This window comes from Euprymna scolopes, chromosome 13 (assembly GCF_053919585.1).
Source record: "Euprymna scolopes isolate OS-2025 chromosome 13, ASM5391958v1, whole genome shotgun sequence".
In the NCBI taxonomy this organism is placed as follows: Eukaryota; Metazoa; Mollusca; class Cephalopoda; order Sepiida; family Sepiolidae; genus Euprymna; species Euprymna scolopes.
The window spans coordinates 73,326,112-73,346,979 of NC_136494.1; the positions used below are offsets into that span (position 1 = coordinate 73,326,112).

General features: G+C 33.7%; 1 protein-coding gene and 1 pseudogene across 1 annotated transcript in view; one reads left to right on the top strand and one right to left on the bottom strand.

Moving 5' to 3' along the window:
* LOC145292070 (activin receptor type-1-like) overlaps window positions 1-20,868 on the top strand; it is a 91,961-nt gene that overhangs the window by 60,693 nt on the left and 10,400 nt on the right. The window contains exons 3-6 of the mRNA XM_080138125.1: window positions 4,053-4,138; window positions 12,541-12,721; window positions 13,963-14,162; window positions 17,938-18,037. Of these exons, the coding sequence (XP_079994251.1) occupies window positions 4,053-4,138; window positions 12,541-12,721; window positions 13,963-14,162; window positions 17,938-18,037 (567 nt within the window). The remainder of the gene's footprint in view (window positions 1-4,052; window positions 4,139-12,540; window positions 12,722-13,962; window positions 14,163-17,937; window positions 18,038-20,868) is intronic.
* LOC145292416 (5S ribosomal RNA) lies at window positions 14,923-15,040 on the bottom strand (annotated as a pseudogene).

A 20,868-nucleotide genomic window follows, 5' to 3' on the forward strand; every position in this document is an offset into this window, starting at 1 on the left:
GTGTGCGTGCGGGTTAAGAATACCAAAAGCTATTTGTGGATGTTTGTAGATTACTATATATAAAATATTTCAAAATGTTATGTTGCATCATAGAATTAAATAAGCATAACCAGTTTTGATGGTTCGCATATATGGAAAAAAAAAAAAACGTTTGCATTTATTCATTTAGATATTGAATGCTATAACAAACAAACCTCCTTTATTTTTATATATATATATATATATATATATATATATATATATATATATATATATATATATATATATATATGTTTTTTTTTCATATATCCGAACCATATAAGCATCAAAACTGATTATGCTTATTTATTTAAGTTATGCTTATACATATTAGTCATCCACATACAGTACTGTTTCGCTGTTTCACAGCTTATCAGTGTGGCTAGACAAGCAACTACCTCAAGCCAGGATCGAAACCCAACCACCCATATGACAGTCGGAGCTCCTAACAGTTGTGCTATTTGGCTGCTGCTATGCGGGCAGTGAATTAACAATTTTTTGACATTGTCCAAATACCTAAGATCAATTTGTTTACACAAAACACTCTTCATTATAAGGTGTTATTTGGATTATCCAGACTTCTGTTCACATCTGGAATGTTATTCTTACAGTGTTTCGTTCAAGATAACCTTCAATCTTGATCAGATATGTGTCTTGTTGAACCTGAGAATCTTAATATCAAAATCATCAATCCATATGGAATTTTGAAGAGAACACCTTCTTTAATTCAAGGGAGTAGCTTGCTCTCATTCCGTCAACTCATTATATCGAATGAATCCGAAGACTCTATTGTTGGCATCAGTTTCCCCAATATTTTTCTTGTGAGAATTTTTTCTAGAAAGATATTGGATACATACAGGAGGGACCATGTTAAAATTGCCAACATCCTAAGTGAAAAGTGATTTTTGTGGAACAAACTGGATTCGAACGTAGGACACTCAAGTCGTCGATCCGTGTTGTTAAGCACTTCACCACCATCACATCTCATTCAATCAGCCATGACCAGGTAGAAGTTTTGAGTAATTCATAATTGTATTCTTATTCTATCCCTTACTAAGGATTGAACCATCAGAAGACTGTCATGTGGAACTGATTATGACTTAGCGCTTTTATCTGTTGCACCACAGATCCTCCCAGATAAGAAGAATACAAATTAGCAATCCCCCTCATCTAAAAAATTCTGAATCATTATATATATATATATATATATATATATATATATATATATATATATAAAGGAATAACAGTATAGCTACATTCCAAGATTCAGATATTTATTTTTCATGCAAAACAGTTCCTCCAGCATGTTAAAATTTCGGTACATTTTGTACATATCCGTTTTGTTATGCAGAAACAATTGGTTGATGTCAATACCAACTCTTTTCATGCATGTACACCTCAGAAAAATTAGAAATTCTTTGCTTAGAAAGTAAAAAATGCATGTCAATATAATGTTGGAAAAAAAAAAAAAAAAAGAAACTGCTTAGAAGACTCGACAGTTTGTTCCATCAGTCTTGGTTCATCATATTCATGTTCTTTTATTATGTTTAACATACATTGAGCTTCTAAGCAAAACGTATTGTCTTGGTATACACAAAGAGTCAAAATATAATTGAAAAATAATATTTGACCAAAAAGCATTATATATGCATAGAGCTTTACGTTGCAAGTGAAATGGTCACATTTACGAATGATTTTTCAAAGTGGCAACAAGAAATAATAAAATGCTTATCTTTTGGAGATTGTGTTTTTTTCACCGACAATCTTCCAAAGTCCATTACTGAGTGAAAATGTCTTTTCAACCTTTATTTTTGGTCCACCAACTGAGTCGGATTTGGACCTTAGAATTAACCCTCATCGATTTGTTCCTAAAATTCTCAATAACTAATCATTACATTTTTCTGAAATTTTGCATGAAGTTACAACTACCCAAGGGAAAAAATGTAACATTCTCGGATTTTGGATAAAAATTTTGGTTGCGTCCCCAGGGGGTCTAAAGGGACCAAAATAGCACTTTTCAAGACAGAATCTTTTCCGACCATTAGATTTTGCTGAAAATTACTCAAAAGCAAGATCACATGGATATACATCTGGAAACGTAATATTTGACCCTGGGAAAATTCTGGTTGTGTCTCCAGGGGGTCAAAAGGGGTCAAAATGGCCAAAAATAGCACTTTCCGGGACATAGAATCTTTTCTGACCATCAGATTTTTCTGAAAAGTATCCGAAATTTTGTGTGGTTTTACGACTTTGCTAGTCGGACTTAGGGTTAGACAGAAATAAAAGATTAATTACCTGTTCAAAAAAGTTAGAATGACCAAAACATTTCAACCATTTCAATATAAATTTATAGGAAAAACTGATCCGCTACTTTAAATTCTAAAATATTTTTTCGGGGTGGTTACACGTAATCTTCTGAAAATCAGAATCTCATTTTTGGAGAGGATAGCTAAGGGTCCTCATCTACTTTTAAATATATATATACTTTTTTTTTTTTTTTTTTTTTTTTAATTTGCCAAACTTAAATGTTTTCCCTTTATATATTTTCTCTAAACTTGCGAGATTTTATCTTGTGCTGTTTTCCCCATTCATACACTTGTGCCACTTTTACTGGTGCTACTTTTACCTACTCTCCCAACCCCCCGTTCAGAATGGTTTTAAAATGTATCAATTAATCACGTATACATTTGTTGCTTGCTTTTTATGGATTTATTTTTTTTAATAATTCCACAAATATCAGAAGAATTAATATTTGTAAATGAAACTTTTACAATTGTTAATTTTTCTGATATTTGTGGAGAATTTCTTTGGAAATATTCAGTATTTAGATTTTCCATTGTTGTGATGTTTAATTTGTAACAAATTTAAGTTAATTTTCAATAACCACTGCTGATTTTTATTATTTTTCTGGCAAAACAAAAGTTACCATTCCGCAAAAAACAGAAAACTAGCTGATAAAATGTGGTAGGAATTTTGACAGCTAACTGCTTCAATATAATCCCAAAACTATAGAGAGAGTAAACACAGAATATTTAGTATATTCATGATATTTTTTGTCGGGTAGACAATTAAAATCTTGTTTTTCTGTTTTGGAGAATTTTCGTTTTAGATTCAGCAGTTTTTTAGATTCAGCGTAAAATTTCAAATTGTAAAGCTAAAAATCTAGCAATTTTCTGGAGATTTTATTTCCCTGATCTAGCGGTTTTTTGAAAATTTCAGACGGCAAAGTTAAAAATTTAACGATTGTCTGGAGATTTACTTTTGCTACTTTACAAGATAAAAAAATTGTGATTAAATGCTTTTACTAAAGTTGCTTTATTACCTTTTATTCAAAAACATGACAACGGCATCAGTTAGGGAATCATATAGTTTTTGGCTTGGTTTTTTTTTTTTTTAATACGATAAAATGAGCAAAGTCAAATTATTTAAACAATAAAAGTTTAGTAGACCAATATACTCTCTTTTTTTTTTTTTTTTTTTTTCCCCACAAAAACAACACCTGAAATTCAAATGTATATCTTCAAATCTCAACATAAAATTCAATGCATATTTAAAATTACACTTATTTTAAAAAAGAAAAAAAAATACAAAAAAATCTTTATAATGTACATACTCGTCACGGAATGCAGATGTCGTATTCCAAAAGTCATGTGGGTTTGGCTAGTAAATTTTCTATTTGGCTAGTAGATGAGAATATTTTGCTGTCAAAGGTTAACTAAAGATAAATTGTCTTTAGATCCCTGATATATATTAATTTTTATTCGGGCATCGCAACAGTTCTGAGTGAAAATTGTCCCAAAAAATAAATGAATAAAGATCCGCCATCCTTGTTCCCAGAACTAGATAAATCACCTGCGCGTCAAAATAATGCAGCATTCTATCAAAATCACAAGGTATTGCGCTTGAAGTTCATGTTATAACTGACATATTTTCTAATAATGAAACAAAAAAAATGAAAAACAAAGTACTTAGTAAACCCCCTCGAAGGTGTTAATACCTAAAATTCTAATATCTGATTATTTCTTATTTTTCAGACAAGAGGAAAGTGCGCAAGAAGAAACAGATCATCTGCTATTGTGATAACTGTTTCAATACCAACACGTGCGTTACAACGGTCGCCGTGAGTACCTTTTTATTTTTTTGTTTTTTAAGCAGTTGAAAAATGTTGCATGCGAATGATAGAGCAATTAGAGAGAAGGGCATGTTTAAAACAACATGATTGACAGAAAGTTATCAAAGAAACTAACAGGGGTGCCTGGCATTGCCCAGTCGTAAAATATACCTAAATATAGTATTTTAATTTCCGCAGATTTCGTATTTATTATCAGTCAATTATTTCATATTATATTGTAACCCAATAGCCATGATTTTGAAAGTAAAAAAAAAAAAAAAAAAAAATGGTTTTAGTGCCATCAGCTAGAACTGAAACCAAAACAACAAAACATAGTTATATGATTGAAACTACGTCTACAAAGTTAAGCAAAGATGGAAGTTTTTATTTGTACTTAATTTGATCGGACTGGGGAAAGAAGTGTAAATTTTATTAAATACAAGCTAGTTTCCATGACATCAATGTTTTTGATAGACAAGATGCAAGCAAGGTTGGACGGTCCACAGAGTTTTATACTTATATAGATTAGGGCTATAACAAGAGAATATTTTTTTCATTGTTTTGACTCTTGAGTATATATCCGACTCAGTTAATCAATTGAGAATCACATCACTCTATCTAAAAACATATAAGATATTAACTGATATATAATCGAGAGTCAAAATAATGAAAATAGCCCTATTAATTACACCCACTTTTTAACATTATTTCTTTTCTTTTCCAGAAAACCTAGCAATGATTAATAGCCCTGCTAGTATTTTCATAATGGAATTTATACTCACCTTAATTATATATTTTCATTTTGTTTCCATCTGATTTCATTATTCTAGTTTGTTTTGTCTATTTTATCTCATATCAACACTTTATTTAATGTGGAAACTGACGAGTCGGTTTTGATCATTGTAAACAATTGATTGCAGACTGTCAAACACAGTTTGTTGTGAGTGACTATTTGTAGACTGCTAATTATGATTAAGTCCATATAGATTAACAGAATTATCGTCCATCCTAAAATAAAGAGCAATGCGTATGTGTGTATATATATATATATATATATATATACTAGCAAAAGTACCTGTCGTTGACTGGGTTCAAAAACAGCCTAGAGAAAATGGACTCTGATTTATGAAAGTATGATAGGTTATGAAAAGGAAGGGTTGTAAAGAGATAGCTTCGAATTTGAGGGTATCAAAACCAAAGCAAAATATGATGAAAGTAAAAATAAAATAGATAAACCCCATAATTTATTATGCCATACCTGTTCACACTGAAACACTTATCACAATATTCTGTGGATCTATATTAAAAAACCTTGTTAAACTTTGTGACATATTTCCATTCTATGGAGATCAGGCGCGAACGAACTCTCCATAATTTTATTTTACCATATTTCTTCAAACTGAAACATAATTATCAAAGTATACTTATGCAGATAGATATGAAAAGTCTTTATTAAAGTTTGTGCCTATTTCCATTCTATGGAGGTCAGGTGCGAACGCAGACCCCACAAATTTATTATACCATCCTTATTTAAGTTAAAACATACTTATCAAAGTATTATTATGTGCATCTATATCAAAAACACTTGTAAACGTTTTTTTTTTAATTTTTTATTTCCAAACTTTGTGGACCAGGTGCATATGCAGACCACACAATTTTAATGAATCATCATTATGCCAGATCAAACATACCCATTCCTGTGTCTCGATACATCTATCATTATATGTAATCAGTTTTCTATAATAGTCAACCATATAGGAGCCTATTTGTGACCAAACACACACACATTCAGCTTTATATTATAGATTAAAAAGTTTAACTCATGTCCAGATAACCTATATCTAAAATTTCAAGTATTTAGATCCAAAATTGGCAGAGGATTTTGGTAGAGTCATCATGATGCCAAGTTTGGTCATGATCGGTCCAGTCGTGTGAGCTGTAGGAGAGTTGTACACGCTGACACATACACACATGAACGCTACTAATCTTTCAACATTGACCTTGGAGCCAAATTTTCATCCCAAAACTGATTAAAACGCTTGCTGCATGTCTGATTACCCTTTATGTAAAATTTCAAATGTTTAGCCCCAAAATTGGCTGAATAGTTTGCTAGAGATTGCAGAGGTCAAATCTTTTGGACTTTGACCCCTTGGCAGCCAAATTTTCAGGCAAAAACTGATTAAAAAGCTTTCCCTATTTCTGAATACACTTTATGTAAAATTTCAAATGTTTAGACCAAAAATTGACTTAGTAATTTGGTAAAGACCGCAGAGGTTAAATTTTTTTTTGACCCCTTAACATTTGTTGTTTTAGACTCAAATCAAATTAAAATTTTATCCATGTCCAAGTAACCTACACCTAAAATTTCAAGTGTTTAAACCCAAAATTGGCAGAGGTGTTTGGTAGAGTTTTCAAAGGTCAAATCGTTGAACTTTGACTCCTTGACAGCCAAACTTCTGTCCAAAACCCGATTTAAAAAGATTTACCCAAATCTCAATACCCCTTATGTCAAATCTCGAGTCTGTAGACTTAAAATTGACAGAGTAGTTTGGTAGGGAAATGTACACACACAGACAGACACAAACAATGTCACTTCTATAGATATATAGATTGCCAAGCAATGTATAACTGGTTAGTAATAAAAGTTCCCTAGATTAACACCATCCACTTCTCATTCTTACAAGCATACAAGCACTTGCTTCATCCTGTGCTCCAATGGCATCACCAAGGTAACAAAACCAACAACAAAATTATAAACAACACAAAACTATTATGCTTCTGAATTTTTGAGATGAGGATTGATTATTCGTATTACTTGGATTCTTCGGACTATTGTTCTCATTTTGAGTGTTATTTTCACAGGGTTTCAGTCAACATAGCCTCTGACCTTCAAATATATCTTGTTGAACTTTGGAATCTTTCTGTAGAACTTGGGAATCTGCCCGAAATTTTGAACAGAATCTTTTATTTAATCCAGGGTAGTAGCACGTTCTCGTCCAGTCAGCCATAACTGGATAAAAGTCATAAGTAATTCGCAATTGTATTTTTGAGTATCGTCTGCATGCACTAAGGTTTGGTTTGGTTTTACAGCATTATAAACCCTTTTCAGGTCACTTAATGCCGAATCCAGTTATTTTGAAGAAAAATTTTTTAATAGAATATATATTTTTTTTCTAGTCAGTTTCTATTTAACCCATAGTTGGGACCCTAACAGGTACTACCACTCCGGGGTCAGAGTGGACCTGGGAGCAATGGCAATTAAAGGGTGACTCTACACTTCCCAAAGCCCACAAGCTGGAGCCTCACTATCAGATATAGTTTAAGGTCATATTCGAGACCGCACACGCTGAGGATTGAACCTTCAACCTTTAAAAGAGTGTAACTGAATCACCAGTACTTTATCCATTAAGCAAAAACCTGTGGCATAGTGGATAATATACTTGGTAAAATTATGTTAAAAAGCCGTCAGACAGATGCTAGCATGTAAAATAAACATAAAACCGAATGATGATGATAACATAGTTGTAATATTTTCATATTCTGTTCGTACCACCATCCAAATTGGATTGAAAGATGGTGGACACTTTGTTAAAACTTGTGTTTATTTTTGGATCCAGATTGTTTTCTTTTACGTCATAGCAATGACGTGTGGGTTGGTTACATGCTTGGAATGGCTCGAATTTCTAAGTGTTCTCTAGTGTTTATTTACCCTCATTTTATACACCGAGAGCGACCACCATTGACATTGTCACTTTTGTGTATGGCCAAAGAAAACAAGAGAGCAGGGGTTGTGGGAGGGGCACATAAGAATAGACTTACAACTCACAGGTTTTAAATTATGTCAACCATGTATTATTATACTAAAGCTGAGTTAATCAACGTTTGTTTCTGTAAGGTGTTTTTCCTATATACTTTAATTACTCAAAATACATGCTTAGATTGAGCTATATTTGAGAGGCAAAATTTAAGTTTAATTTACTATAATTTGCAATTAACTCATCAACTAAACTATCTTTAATTAAGTATATGTCTATTATTCTCACCCTCCCTCATTGTGTATTAGTTCAACCAATCTCTAATAGTTTTTAATATCTCTGTCAGTACTTATAGAAAGAGTAAACTTTTTTCAGCTAACTTCTATAGTACGTAGTACACTAGCATGGGTGCCTGGCGTTGCCCGGGTGTTTGAAGGTGCATATTGAGCAAAAAAAAAAAAAAAAAAAAGTGGTAGTAGAAAGGCCAGTTCGAACCCGTACTGTGAAGGAGGAAAAGAAAAGTGCCCAGTTGAAGGTGAAGAAATTAATATTTTTAGCCAATTTTTTGGTATTTGTCGTCTGAAGAGTCGAGCTTCAAAACGATACTGATCTTGTAAAAATCGTCGCCTCTGTCGAAAGTTTTAGGCAGACATGCAAGCATACATACATACATTTATATATTGGTAGCTCAAATTTTTGACCCAAACCGATTAAAAAGCTTGCCCTATCTCTGAATACCCTTTATGTAAAATTTCAAATGTTTAAACCAGAAATTGTCCGAGTAATTTGGTAGACTGCAGAGGTCAAATTTTTAAAAACTTTGACCCTTATTATGACCCCTTAACATTTATTGTTTTGGGCTCAAATCAAGTTAAGTTAGATCCATGTCCAAGGAACCTATATCTAAAATTTCAAGTGTTTAGACCGAAAATTGTCAGAGGAGTTTCGTAGAGTTCTCAAAAGTCAAATTGTTGAACTTTGACCCCTTAACAGCCAACTGTTTAAATTTAATTAGAAGTCTTTTGAAAGATAAATATTAGATGTTTGTAACTATTTCAAATTTAATTACTAAAGTAAAATTTGAAGATACAGAATTTATGTAAAAAGAATTATTTTGTATTAAAAATTGCATAATTATTTAAAAAAGTAACATTGACATTACAATTCAGTTATTTTAAGAGAGTTAATAAAATGGCCACCAAGATTTAGCCTAGTATGGAAGACTATAACTGCAATAATATTTCATTTTATTACTTCTATTTTTATATAAAGATATGATTTTGTGATAGTGATATAGTTAATTTTATTCAACGTTTTATTTTGATATCATCATCTGCTGCCTTCAATTAGTTTTTCTTTGCTTTCTAATTGTCTCTTCATTTGCTAGATTTCTGAAAATAAGTACTGATGTCATGCGCACTTCCTATCTTTTTATATACAAATGTCCTTTTGTAGAATTGGAAGAAAAAATTTTTGTAAAATTGAGTCCAAGATACATTTCTTTCTTTATTTTTTTTTTACAGACTACTATTTAAGTTTTATCAAATTTTCATTTTCTTTTTTTTTTTTTTTTTTTTGCTTTCATCATTAGAAAAAGAATTTCTTATGTCGAAGACTGCACTTTCATACACAAGAGAGCTTTCTAAAATCATGTCTTGAAATTACAAGTAAAATGTTATTATAAAAATATATGAAATCATTTTATTTTTCTTGTGAAAATATTGAATAAACTATGCTTTGTCTTAATTATAAAACTCTATGGGCTGTCCGGGCATTCTTGCTTGTTTGAATCTTATATATATACTAGTGAGGGGTACCCGGCGATGCCGGGGTGTTTGGAGGTGTGTGTGGTGTTAAATAAAAAAGAATGGGGGGGGGGGATCGAACCCGAAGCCTTGAGGCGAAGTTTGAAAATAAAATCGGCCAGCCAGAATGAGTTAGTGAAAGATGTTTGAATTTATTTAAGAACCAAATTGACAGGTGCACGGCTGGAAGTCATCCAGCGTTACGACGATGACGTAGGTTTGTTTGTTATAAGCGAAGTAAAAAAGCCTGTTTCGATATTAAAATTTAAAAAATCGGAAAAAAACCCCCCAAAAAAACATCTCACACCACGATTCGAACCCAAAACGTTTACATAATGAACCAAGGCCATAACCAACTGAGCTAAGGCGACGTTCACGAAATTTGTTCGGTTTTTCAACTATTTAAAGTAAATCAGGTCACGACGTCATCTGACGCATGTGTAGAATCGGTCATTGTCACGAGAGGACCGTTTTTGTTGACCCCCCCCCCCCCCATGTCGAAAATTGTCGATTTCAGGGTGAAAAAGTTAATGTTTTTGGCCAATTTTTCAATATTTTTCGAGCAAAGGATGGAGCTTCGATGTGATACCGAGTTTGTGAATTTTCATTGCGTCTGTCAAAAGTTTTTAGCAGACATCCAAACACACACACAAACATACATAATACATATATACATTTTCGCTTTTATATATATAGATAATTCTCTCTATCTTGGGTTGAGCGTATTGGGAAGTGATAGACAAATTGCTATTTTGCATATTAAGCGATGCTCTTTGTGTAAACAAATCGAACTTAGGCATTTGGACGATGTCAAAACATCATCAATTCACTACTTGCACAGCAGCAGCTGAATAGCATAATGGTGAGAAGCCTTGACTGTCGTTTCGGCGGTCGAGTTTTGATCCTGGCTTGAGGTAGTTGCATATCTAGCCGCACTGATGAGCTGTGATACAGTGGAACAGTACTGTATGTAGATGCCTACATATATGTACATATATATATCAGATGTAGGTCTAGATAAGATGCCTGCACAATTTTACCATGACAAATTGTCGGATTCAATGTCGTAACTAATGCACAAGTGTTTAAATACAGTACTCATCTGGTAGCTAAATGTTTTGGTTTCGATTCTAGCTGATGGCACCCAAGTCATATTTATTTTTAAAACTTTTGAAATCACTACTATATATTGGGTACAATATAATAATTAGTAGAGAATTGACTCTGTAATAATGAATACGAAATTTGCATAAATTAAAATATATTTAAGCATATTTTGTAACTGGGCAACGCCGGGCGGTGTGCTAGTCATATGATAATATTGTTGATTTAATCAATTATTTTTTTCTTTGAGTTTATTAACAAAGAATCTATTTTCATTATATATAATCACTAGGGCTGTGACAACAGCATATTCTTTTCATTGTTTTGACTCTCAAGTATATATCCGACACAGTAAGACAAAGTCAATGAACCGAGAACCATATCAGTTTATATAAAAACATAGAAGATATTAATGGATATATACTCATGAGTCAAAACAATGAAAAGAATATGCTGTTGTCACAGCCCTAATAATCACTAAGGCTATGATAACAGGATATTCTTTTCATTGTTTTGACTCACGAGTATATATCCGACACAGTTAATCAACTGAGAACCACATCACTCTATATAAAAGCATATAAGATATCAACAGATACACATTTGAGAGTCAAAACAATGAAAATAATATGCTGTTATCCTAACCCTAATAATCACTATTTTTCAAGACGTTTTCTTGTTAACATCTGCAGTACTTTATTTTGATTAAAAAATAATTTTTTTTCTGTACTCTGACATATAACTTTAATAAAGGCGTTTTTTGTTTACATGAAATAATACATTTGAGTTTGCTAATGAAATAATGAATTCATTGTGTTCCATTTTGACACAATATGCTACCCCACTCGACGGCTCGCCTACCCCAACATTGTGTGCCATGAATTTGTTCTCTTTTGTCTTCTCTTCTTATCATAGCGGTATTGTCATCTTTTATGCATTTGTGGTTGAAGAGAGAGTGCACATTGGTTCACAAATATAAAAATAATAAAACAAAATATAAGGTGAAAAACACAGACTCTGACTCTTTTTGTTTATATTCATTGCACTCTGGGTGTGTGTGACATCATCGAGCCGATTATGTTTGTCAGTTAGTTGGTCAATTCATTTCACCATATACCTTGAGCCACAAGCTGCTGTCTTCAGATTCCAAACTCCATCTTCAAATGTCCCACTGGACTCTCAATTCTGATTGTCATCGATGGCCCTGTCGGTGGGGACATTAGAATACGCCGACTGCCCCCCTGCAGAGGGTAAAAGTCCCTCAATGGGGGTCCTGGATATGACCTTAAACTATATCCAGTGGTGAGGCCCCAGCTTGTGGGCTTTGGGGAGTGTGGAGCCACCCTTTAATTACCATTGCTCCCAGGTCCACTCTGACCCGGAGTGGTAGTACCTGTTAGGGTCCCAACTATGGGTTGAATAAAAACCGACGTGAAAACAACAAATATATTCTATTAAAAAAATTTTTCTTCAAAATCTTTGGATTCAGCATTAAATAACCCGAAAAGGGTTGATATGCCATAAAACAAAACCAACCAACCAACCGATTGTCATCGACTGTTGCAAAAATGCTCCCAAGCATTATCAAACAGGCATTGTCATAAAAATGTTACAAAGCACTAGCCTCTACAAACCACTCCTCCGTATCATAAAACCTATTGCCAACCCTAAAGTGCTCGCAAACCAAATCTAAATATATGCGCATCCATTGTTCCATAATAACATATTTTTCTACTTTTCTCTGCAGTGTTTTGCATCAATCACTCGTGATCGGTATGGCCATGTTCTTCCTCAAAAAGGCTGCACGGATCTTCCAGAAATCCTCACGTGCGTGCCAAAAATGGAATCCATTCTTAACATAGAGTGTTGTAACACAGACTTGTGTAACAGAAACATCACTGTCACATTAGAAGGAACAATGAAGCAACGTAAGTATTTTTTTTAAAAATTTTATTTTTAATTTAATTTTTTTTTTTTTACTAGTCATACCTCTTTCATAACTTATTCTTATGTATGGGAAATGTTTAACAAAATTTTTTGTTATATAGTAAAATGTTTATATAGTAAAGTGTTGACTTACACCTGTCTGTGTGTCAGTTTCTGTCCTCAGGTCTACCTATATAAAGGAATGGTACGAGTGAAAAGCCTAACACAGCTAATCACACTAACCAGAGGAATTTGTTTGAAGGATTAAATAAATTGATATTGTGAATCTTCAGCATGTCCGTGTTCCTCCATTCTTCATAAACAAACTTCCAGATGGTGATTCGATGTATCACACAGAGTTCAGATACTTGATAAATTCTTAGAATGTTACAATGTTTTAATTTGTTTTTTTTGAATAATGGTCCGCAATAAAAAAATTAATATAAATAATACTCATCTCAATAATGAATTCCAATTAAAATAATATATACACCATTCGGTACGGAAAAATAATCGTTCTTACAGATAAAAAAAAATTTTTACAGAGGAATATTTTACGTTACACTGGCAAGGGAGATAATAAAATTTTAGCAAATCATTTCTTCTTAAAAAAACAGAATTATTGGCATCTGGAGATATAGCTCAGTGGTAGAGTATTCAACTACGGATCGAGTGATCTCCTGTTCAAGCCTGGGCATGCCTCACAATTTTATTTGAACTTTTTTCTTATTAATGAGTTCAATTTACATTAAAAGAAGAGGTACCATTTAAAGTCAATGCAAATCATTTGTTCCTTTGCATATTTTAAAACTAAACATTAATCAAAAGTGACTTTTCCATGGCATTCATCATCAAGCCCAAATATCAACTGACGTGATATTGTAAACAAACACAGACAGACTTTGATGAACGACGTTATCATTATTTAAAAAAAGTTTTTTTGCGAATTAGTCCATCGGGCAAATTATTCCTCATGATATATAATAATCAACAGAGGATTTATTCTATAATAATACATACACAATCTGCATAAATTAAAATATATTGAGTGTATTGTATGACCAGACAAGGTTGGGCGGCCAGCTAGTTTTCAATAAAGACACAAAATGCCTTTGAGACGATGTTTAAGTTGCAAATATTTTAATAGAAATTAGATTTTTATTAGATATTTTTTTTAACTTGACTTTTCTTTTTCTTATCAGAAAGTAAAATATCTGTCACCTTATTTTATTTTTTTCCACAGCCAGCCAACCATCTATAAACATCGTCTTATTCTTGGGTATCTTGATACCGATCCTGTTTGTGATAACCCTTGTTATAGTACTTATCAGTTATTTTCGATGGAAAGATAAACGAGAATTGGATGAGATTTTTGACCGTGAGCGACACCTCTTAGACGATTTCGACAGCGGATCAAATAAAGAAGAAAAAAGCTCGCTGAAGGTATGCAAAGCCATTGGTCACTTTTGATTATTTTGTGCTAAACAATATTTTATTTTTCTCATTTCTTATATCTTTATTTTTCTTTCTTTTTTATATGTATATAAAAACACATTAGGCACATGGCCATTCAAAAGTGTGGTGATAATGGGTATCGTTGGTCATCCTTGGTCTCAAATACTTAAAATTGTCTATTCTACTCTTAACTTCAAATATCTCAAGTTACCACTATACCGCATTCAATCCAGGGGCTGTCCTACTAAAGATAACCCCAAATTTAAAAAAAAAGTTTTATTGAATTATTTACAGTAATGATATTTCATTATCTGCCATCTTTGAAATGTTCACTATCAATTTTATACATATGGGTTAAGGACATAAAAATCATCTGCGTTTTAAATGCATATAAAAACAGAATGTAGCAATTGTACACTATAAGACATATGAAAATCACATTTCAAATAAAAACTTTTTAATATACTTATGTATTAGGCAAAAAATATGTATCCTCACATAAAATTAGGAAAAATTATCGAGTAGAAGTTTAATTAAAAATAAAAGTCAGTTTTCGTATTTTGCTGCTCTGTCTTTGAAAAATTGGAAGCCTCCATTCAGTTTTGAAATGGATACTCCCCATAAGGATAACTGTGCGTCTAATTATGAGGCAAGAGTTGTGCAATCCTCAACCACACCTCTCCTGAATCGGCACTGCTTGAGTCCAGTGGCAAGGAGAAATCCAAGATGACTGGAGATAAATGGAGAGCACATACAACACCTGGAATTCACAAATGGTTACCCTTTTTAGTACTAACCAGGTTCAACATTGCTTAACTTTGGTGATCTAATGGGAACCAGTGTGTAAATGTGATTATGCCGGTTATGTTGGTATATGTGACAACATCTGAACTCAACTTTTATTTTATTTATAGCAAATTGAAAATTATAAATAAATATAAAAATCATATGTTCCGGAATAATAATTTGTATTATATAGACTACCATATTTATATTAGCTTTTATTTTCAGTTTAGCCAACATAACCTCCAACGTTCTGCAAGTGCATCTTTTGAACTTTTGAATTGGAGAATGTTATGTTGAACTCTGGAATCTGTGTAATTTTGAACTGGGCCTTTTATTTAATCGACATGCACCTTTGGAGCAACAGATAAAATGTTGATTAAGAATAAGTTTTCAGTGGTCATGGTTGTGTCATTCACTCTGGGTCGGTGGGAACAACTCATTCCAACAAGTTCACCACGCCCCAAACACTGGCTGACCAGGCACGGCAATCTAAGGCTGCCTCTGTTATGAGATGCAAGCTATTCGCAGTTCCAGCGATAGACTTCATAAAGATGAGGGCCCAAAATCAATTTAACATCCTGTTTCAAGCTTTGAGTTAGTCACTGCAACATTTCTTCTAGCCTAATGGTGGTTCTGAGCCGATGACTTCATGGATGAAGTCACCTGGGTGTCGACGAAGAGTGTGGCCGAACCAACGAAGGCATCTGGCAAGGAGAGATTTTTGGAGTGAGTGAATCTTACAGCGAACATGAACTGTACTGTTGGAAATAAACTGTTGCCAGCAGACGCAGAGGATGCGGTGTAGGCAGTGATTTTCGAATACTTCCGGTCACTTGCTCACATAGGCTAAATTTCACAGCCATAAAAGAAAGGTGCAGATGACAGCCTAGTAGATTCTAACTTTGGTGTTCAGCCTTATTTCTTTTCAAGACCAGAACCGCGATCGAAGTCAACAGAAGATGGTGTGAGCATTACTGATGCAGTTGAGGATGTCTTCCTCACCTTGACCTATTGCAGTGATGATGAAGTCAAGATATTTGAACTGATTGATCTCTTCAAGAATTACCTTGTCAAGGACAACTGTTTTTTTTTTTTCATTTGGAAGGAGACCTGCCGTCAGTAACTTTGTCTTATTGGTGTTTATCTCTATGCTGATCTTTTAAACAATTGAATGTTAGTGAAGCTTTCACCGATTATGACAATATCATCAGCGTAGTCGAGATCCTATATTTGTAGACCACGACTTTCTATTACATCATGAAAGTTGGCCAGGGCATTCAATGTGATCCAGATAGGCCTTTATTAGGTCAAGCAGTTTGGGGGTGAGGGCATGCCATCAGCATGCATGACCTCTCAAAGGGTTCCATAGTCAGCATTCAAATGGAGTGATGAAGTCAATGAAGCAGATGATAATCTTTTCCTGGTAGTTCCAGCAGTGCTCAAGTATTCTTTGTATAGTGAAAATCTGGTCAGTATATCCTCAGCATTGGTTTAGTCTTGTCGGTGTGTCTTTATTTTTGAAACCGTTTCAACAGGATGGTAGCAAAGATTTCAGCGATATTCATCAGGAGGTTAAATCTTTATTACATATGATAATAACATGGTTAAGATTTCTACCTGGTCATGGCTGATGGAACGAGAGAAGTCTACCCCTGTGTATTAAATAAAAGGCTTCAGTTCAAAATTTTGTATAGGTTTCCAAGATTGGCATAAAGATTCCTAAGTTAAAAAAGATACATGTGAAAATAACGATCAAAATGAGTAGAACGTCATAACGGAACCCTTATAAATGAAGTTATTGTTGTCCATAAAATCAGCCCCGTATGGTTATAAGGGGGGAAAATTTATGGTATTCTGGACTCCATGATGTTAATATGTGATAAAATTACTGTGTGTACTGCATAGAAGTTCTTTGCGCAACAGGTTGAGGTGTCATCATTCATATGAGATTCTTGCCAGACAGGTTGATGTGTCGCCATTCTCTGCGTGAGGACAAAGAGAAAACAAAAGCTGTTTGAGCAAAATAATGACACGAGCCGTTCCTTTGATTTGTAAGACAAAAAGATATATTTTAGCCAATGTTATTGTTCAGGTCGGGGAAACAGTTAACAAAAAAAGAAAAACAGTTAATAAAAAAAAGAGAAAACAAATCGATATATCAATGTTTTTGCTCAATACACTTAATAACAGCGCTGTTAATTTCTCTCCCTCCTGTTTTTTGTTTTTTTTGTCAGATGGGTGGGGGTGATCACTTCTATACGTTATTCTGAAATCAACTTTCCACTTAATTCTTTTTCTTCTTGGGTTTTTATTGACCAGATCAACATATTGAAGCTCTGCAACATTCTTTTACAATATTCTGGAGAAATATCTTTGCTGTTTTGAATAATTCATGATAGTTTTCATCCTGGGAATTCTGAGTTGCCATTTTTCTAGAGAGTTTTCACGGATCTCCAGATATCCGAAAGGTTCTTCATCTGTTTTATCTTTAGCGGAACTGATCTACTATGCCGAACTGAACTGATCAACTACCAAAAAATAGCTGTGCACTATCATTTACACTGGGAGTAAGGTTAGGGGTGTGATTTTCCCTTTCATCGACCAATTAACTCATGCCACCTTGATTCTCGCTGAAAAATGATTGGGCAATCGTCCACACCAGACCGACTGACCTGACTTGAATTTCTCCAAGTACAGATGATTTCATATCTGAGCTCATTTAGCCACGCTCAACAGATCAACTCTTTTGAGTTGACAATTTCTTTTGTTATCAATCAAAATGTTAAAGCAAAGTGAATTAACATTTCCTCTTTTGCTTAGAAATAAATCTCAAGTGCCTTGGCTACTGACTCCACAACGCTTGTAAAATTGGATCTAATTGCATCTTGTATTTCCTGTGAAAATTATATCATGCTTGCTAAATTGTTGAAATATGTGAAAGTCTCATTTTGTTCTTTTTTTTTTTTTTGATTTCAAGGAATTGTATGATCAGTCTGTTACATCTGGAAGTGGATCCGGATTGCCATTTCTTGTTCAAAGCACTGTGGCTCGACAGGTTGTCATGGTGGAAATGATTGGTAAGTACCAAAACCAGATCCGAACAATGAACAACTTAGGGCTTACTCGCCGTTTCCCTTGCACTTATTCACCTGTGAATTTTGAACTTCGAACTCTCACAATCTCTTGTACCCCCCCCTCACTCTCTTGCTTTCACATGCTCTCTATCATTACAGTTCATTTACCGATGTATGTATAAACTGTTATATACTTATATTAATCAGATTGTTGTTCTCATATTGAGTCTTATTTGTGCAACGTTGTGGTTGGTTTGGCCTCTGACTGTCCTCAGGCATGTTGGTGGTTGTTTGGAAAAGAAAAGAGAAAAATTACTTGTTCCATAGTTATTTTTATGTTCTTTGAATTAGTTTCTGTTTTATCGCTATGGTTTCATATGTGTGAAAAAATTGGTTGACAAAAGAGGAAGCAACTCTAATGCAGCAGGGGATTATCTTTTATTATTATTTTATTATAATTAATTGTACACCCTTTTAAAATTTTTGCAGTGTAAGGGAGATAATCCCCTGTCGATCTTTATTAGCCCCCCCCCTCTTCCCGGAGATGTCAAACAGGGCCAACACTATGTAAATATTAATCTGTACATTATGCTTATAACAGTAATTCATATCGATCCATGGCTTCATATCTGTCTACCTATAACCCTCACTCTCTCACTTCCACTCGCTCTCTATTGTTACATTTTCATTTACCAATGGATACACAAACCGTTATACACCCATGTCATTGTCATAATCGTGGACCCACGTTCAATTCATTTGCTAATGAATCCACTTGAAAGATGATGTTTATAGAAAAGGTTTATTTAAAAATAAAAAAGATCCGGGAGATAGGTTATTTATATACATGTAATAAAGAAATAACGACAGCTTGTGACACTAAACTTAGCCACACTGTGTGTGTTGCCTTCCCATTGGGGACAGCACCCCACCTCCACTCTAATATAGAAGAGTTTACTTTGCAAGATAAGTAAAAAGCTACTTGCTTTAAGAAAAGATGAAATTATGTATATAAAACAAGAAAAAAAAAAAAAAAAAAAGAAGCCTTTTTTGCCCTTTTGAAAAAAAAAAATCTTTTCTGCTTAAAATCTCATCAGCCAAAGAGAGAGACAATAAATCCCTGGCCAGATGTTACATGGTTTTATCAACTTCTGCTTTGAGGTCACATCTGATGCTTAAAAAAGTGTCACTCAAAATTTTCTCATCCAAACACGTTGTTGGATGATGCTATCACTCTTTAATTCTCCCCGCCTTCTATCTGTTGCTTTTTTGTTTTTAATCTCCATTTTTCTTTCCTCTTTCTATTGCTGTGGTTTTGGTTTTTGCGGTTAAATTTATCACAATTCAGTACTGTACATACACCCACTACAGTCCAAACTCACGACCCTGAAAATCACCCTTCTTCTCTGAAAACAAACCTTTTATCCAAGCTGACACCATCTAATTTGCATATGAGTGACAAGATTTCACGTTACTTTGTGAGATCCACCAGCATATAATCAGGCACGACTATCATTTTACTTTTCTTTTTGCTCATAACCTAACCTTATACACTACACAAACTCATCCAGAAATTTGAGGTAAGTCTTGTTTGCACTCTTATTACTTGCGTTCTATCTGTCTACCACTCTTGTATTCACATTCTATCTCTCTTTTTCTTGCACTAAACCTTTTTTGTCTCCCACTCACTCGTCAGAGTTGTTATTCATACCTGGCAAGGATATGTCCTTGACAATCAGTCATTGCCAGTTAAGGTATAGTTCTGCTCAGTCCGAGGAGATCCACGTTCTCAAGCTTTATCTTCTCTCTTTGAGATAATGTTAGTATTATTGCTAACTAGCAGGGAGACCCAAATTTGCTCGGGATTAAATGATGATCAACAAAGATTTTACATTCCCATAACTTTATTTTCATCAAAATTGGTGTTATCGCCCATTTTTCAATCAAATTGATTGATTACCTGCTCTAGTTGGGGACCCTTTGCAGTGCATTGCAAAGAAGTTCTACATGCCTCCTCATAGTGACTTAGTCCATATTACACTGGTCTACATAGCACTATAAAGAAGTTACTGTTGATTTTATAAAATTATTTTGTTATATATAATGGCTTGAATTAAAGTTTAAAATACAACAGTCAATTGTGTGATAAACAGAGACATTTATTTCAAATGTGTCATTGTCATATCAAAGAACCTACTGTTGATTTTATATGTCTGGCCTTACTGCTTGTGCAGTGATAATGGCTTGAATTTAAGTTTAAAATGAAAAGTTATGTATTATGGTGCAAGTGCGCTTTAAACAGAAACATTCATTTCGAACGTGCCCTGTCATATCAACGAACCTACTGTTGATTTTATATGTTGGATTTTTTGGCTTGTATGGTAATAAAACTTTTTAAATGTACTTGTAATGTTAGGCTGTGTAAGGCGTTAACTTTGGTCAAAATCGTCTGTTCCTTCTTTCATTGGATTATTTCGATACTTATCAAAGACATTTGATACAAAACCTATCTAAGAACACTGCCAGGCACATAAAGTACCTTCGTGTGGAATTTAATAAAAATCAGCTCAGCTGTTTTTGAGTTCATAGGGAACAAACTTACACACACAGACAGACAAAGTTCCTATTATGTAATAGTAGAGATAGAGATCATTTGAGGTGCCCCCTACTGGGAATATCAACGGAGCTGCTCAGGAACTTTTTGTTAGCCAGAGTACACCTCTAGTCTACTGACTTTTCAGAACCACACCTGACCTTGTGTCTGACATTCTGAAGACAAGGTAAAATCACTTTATTTCCACTCTTTTTCTCATTCTCATTCATTTTCTCTTGCA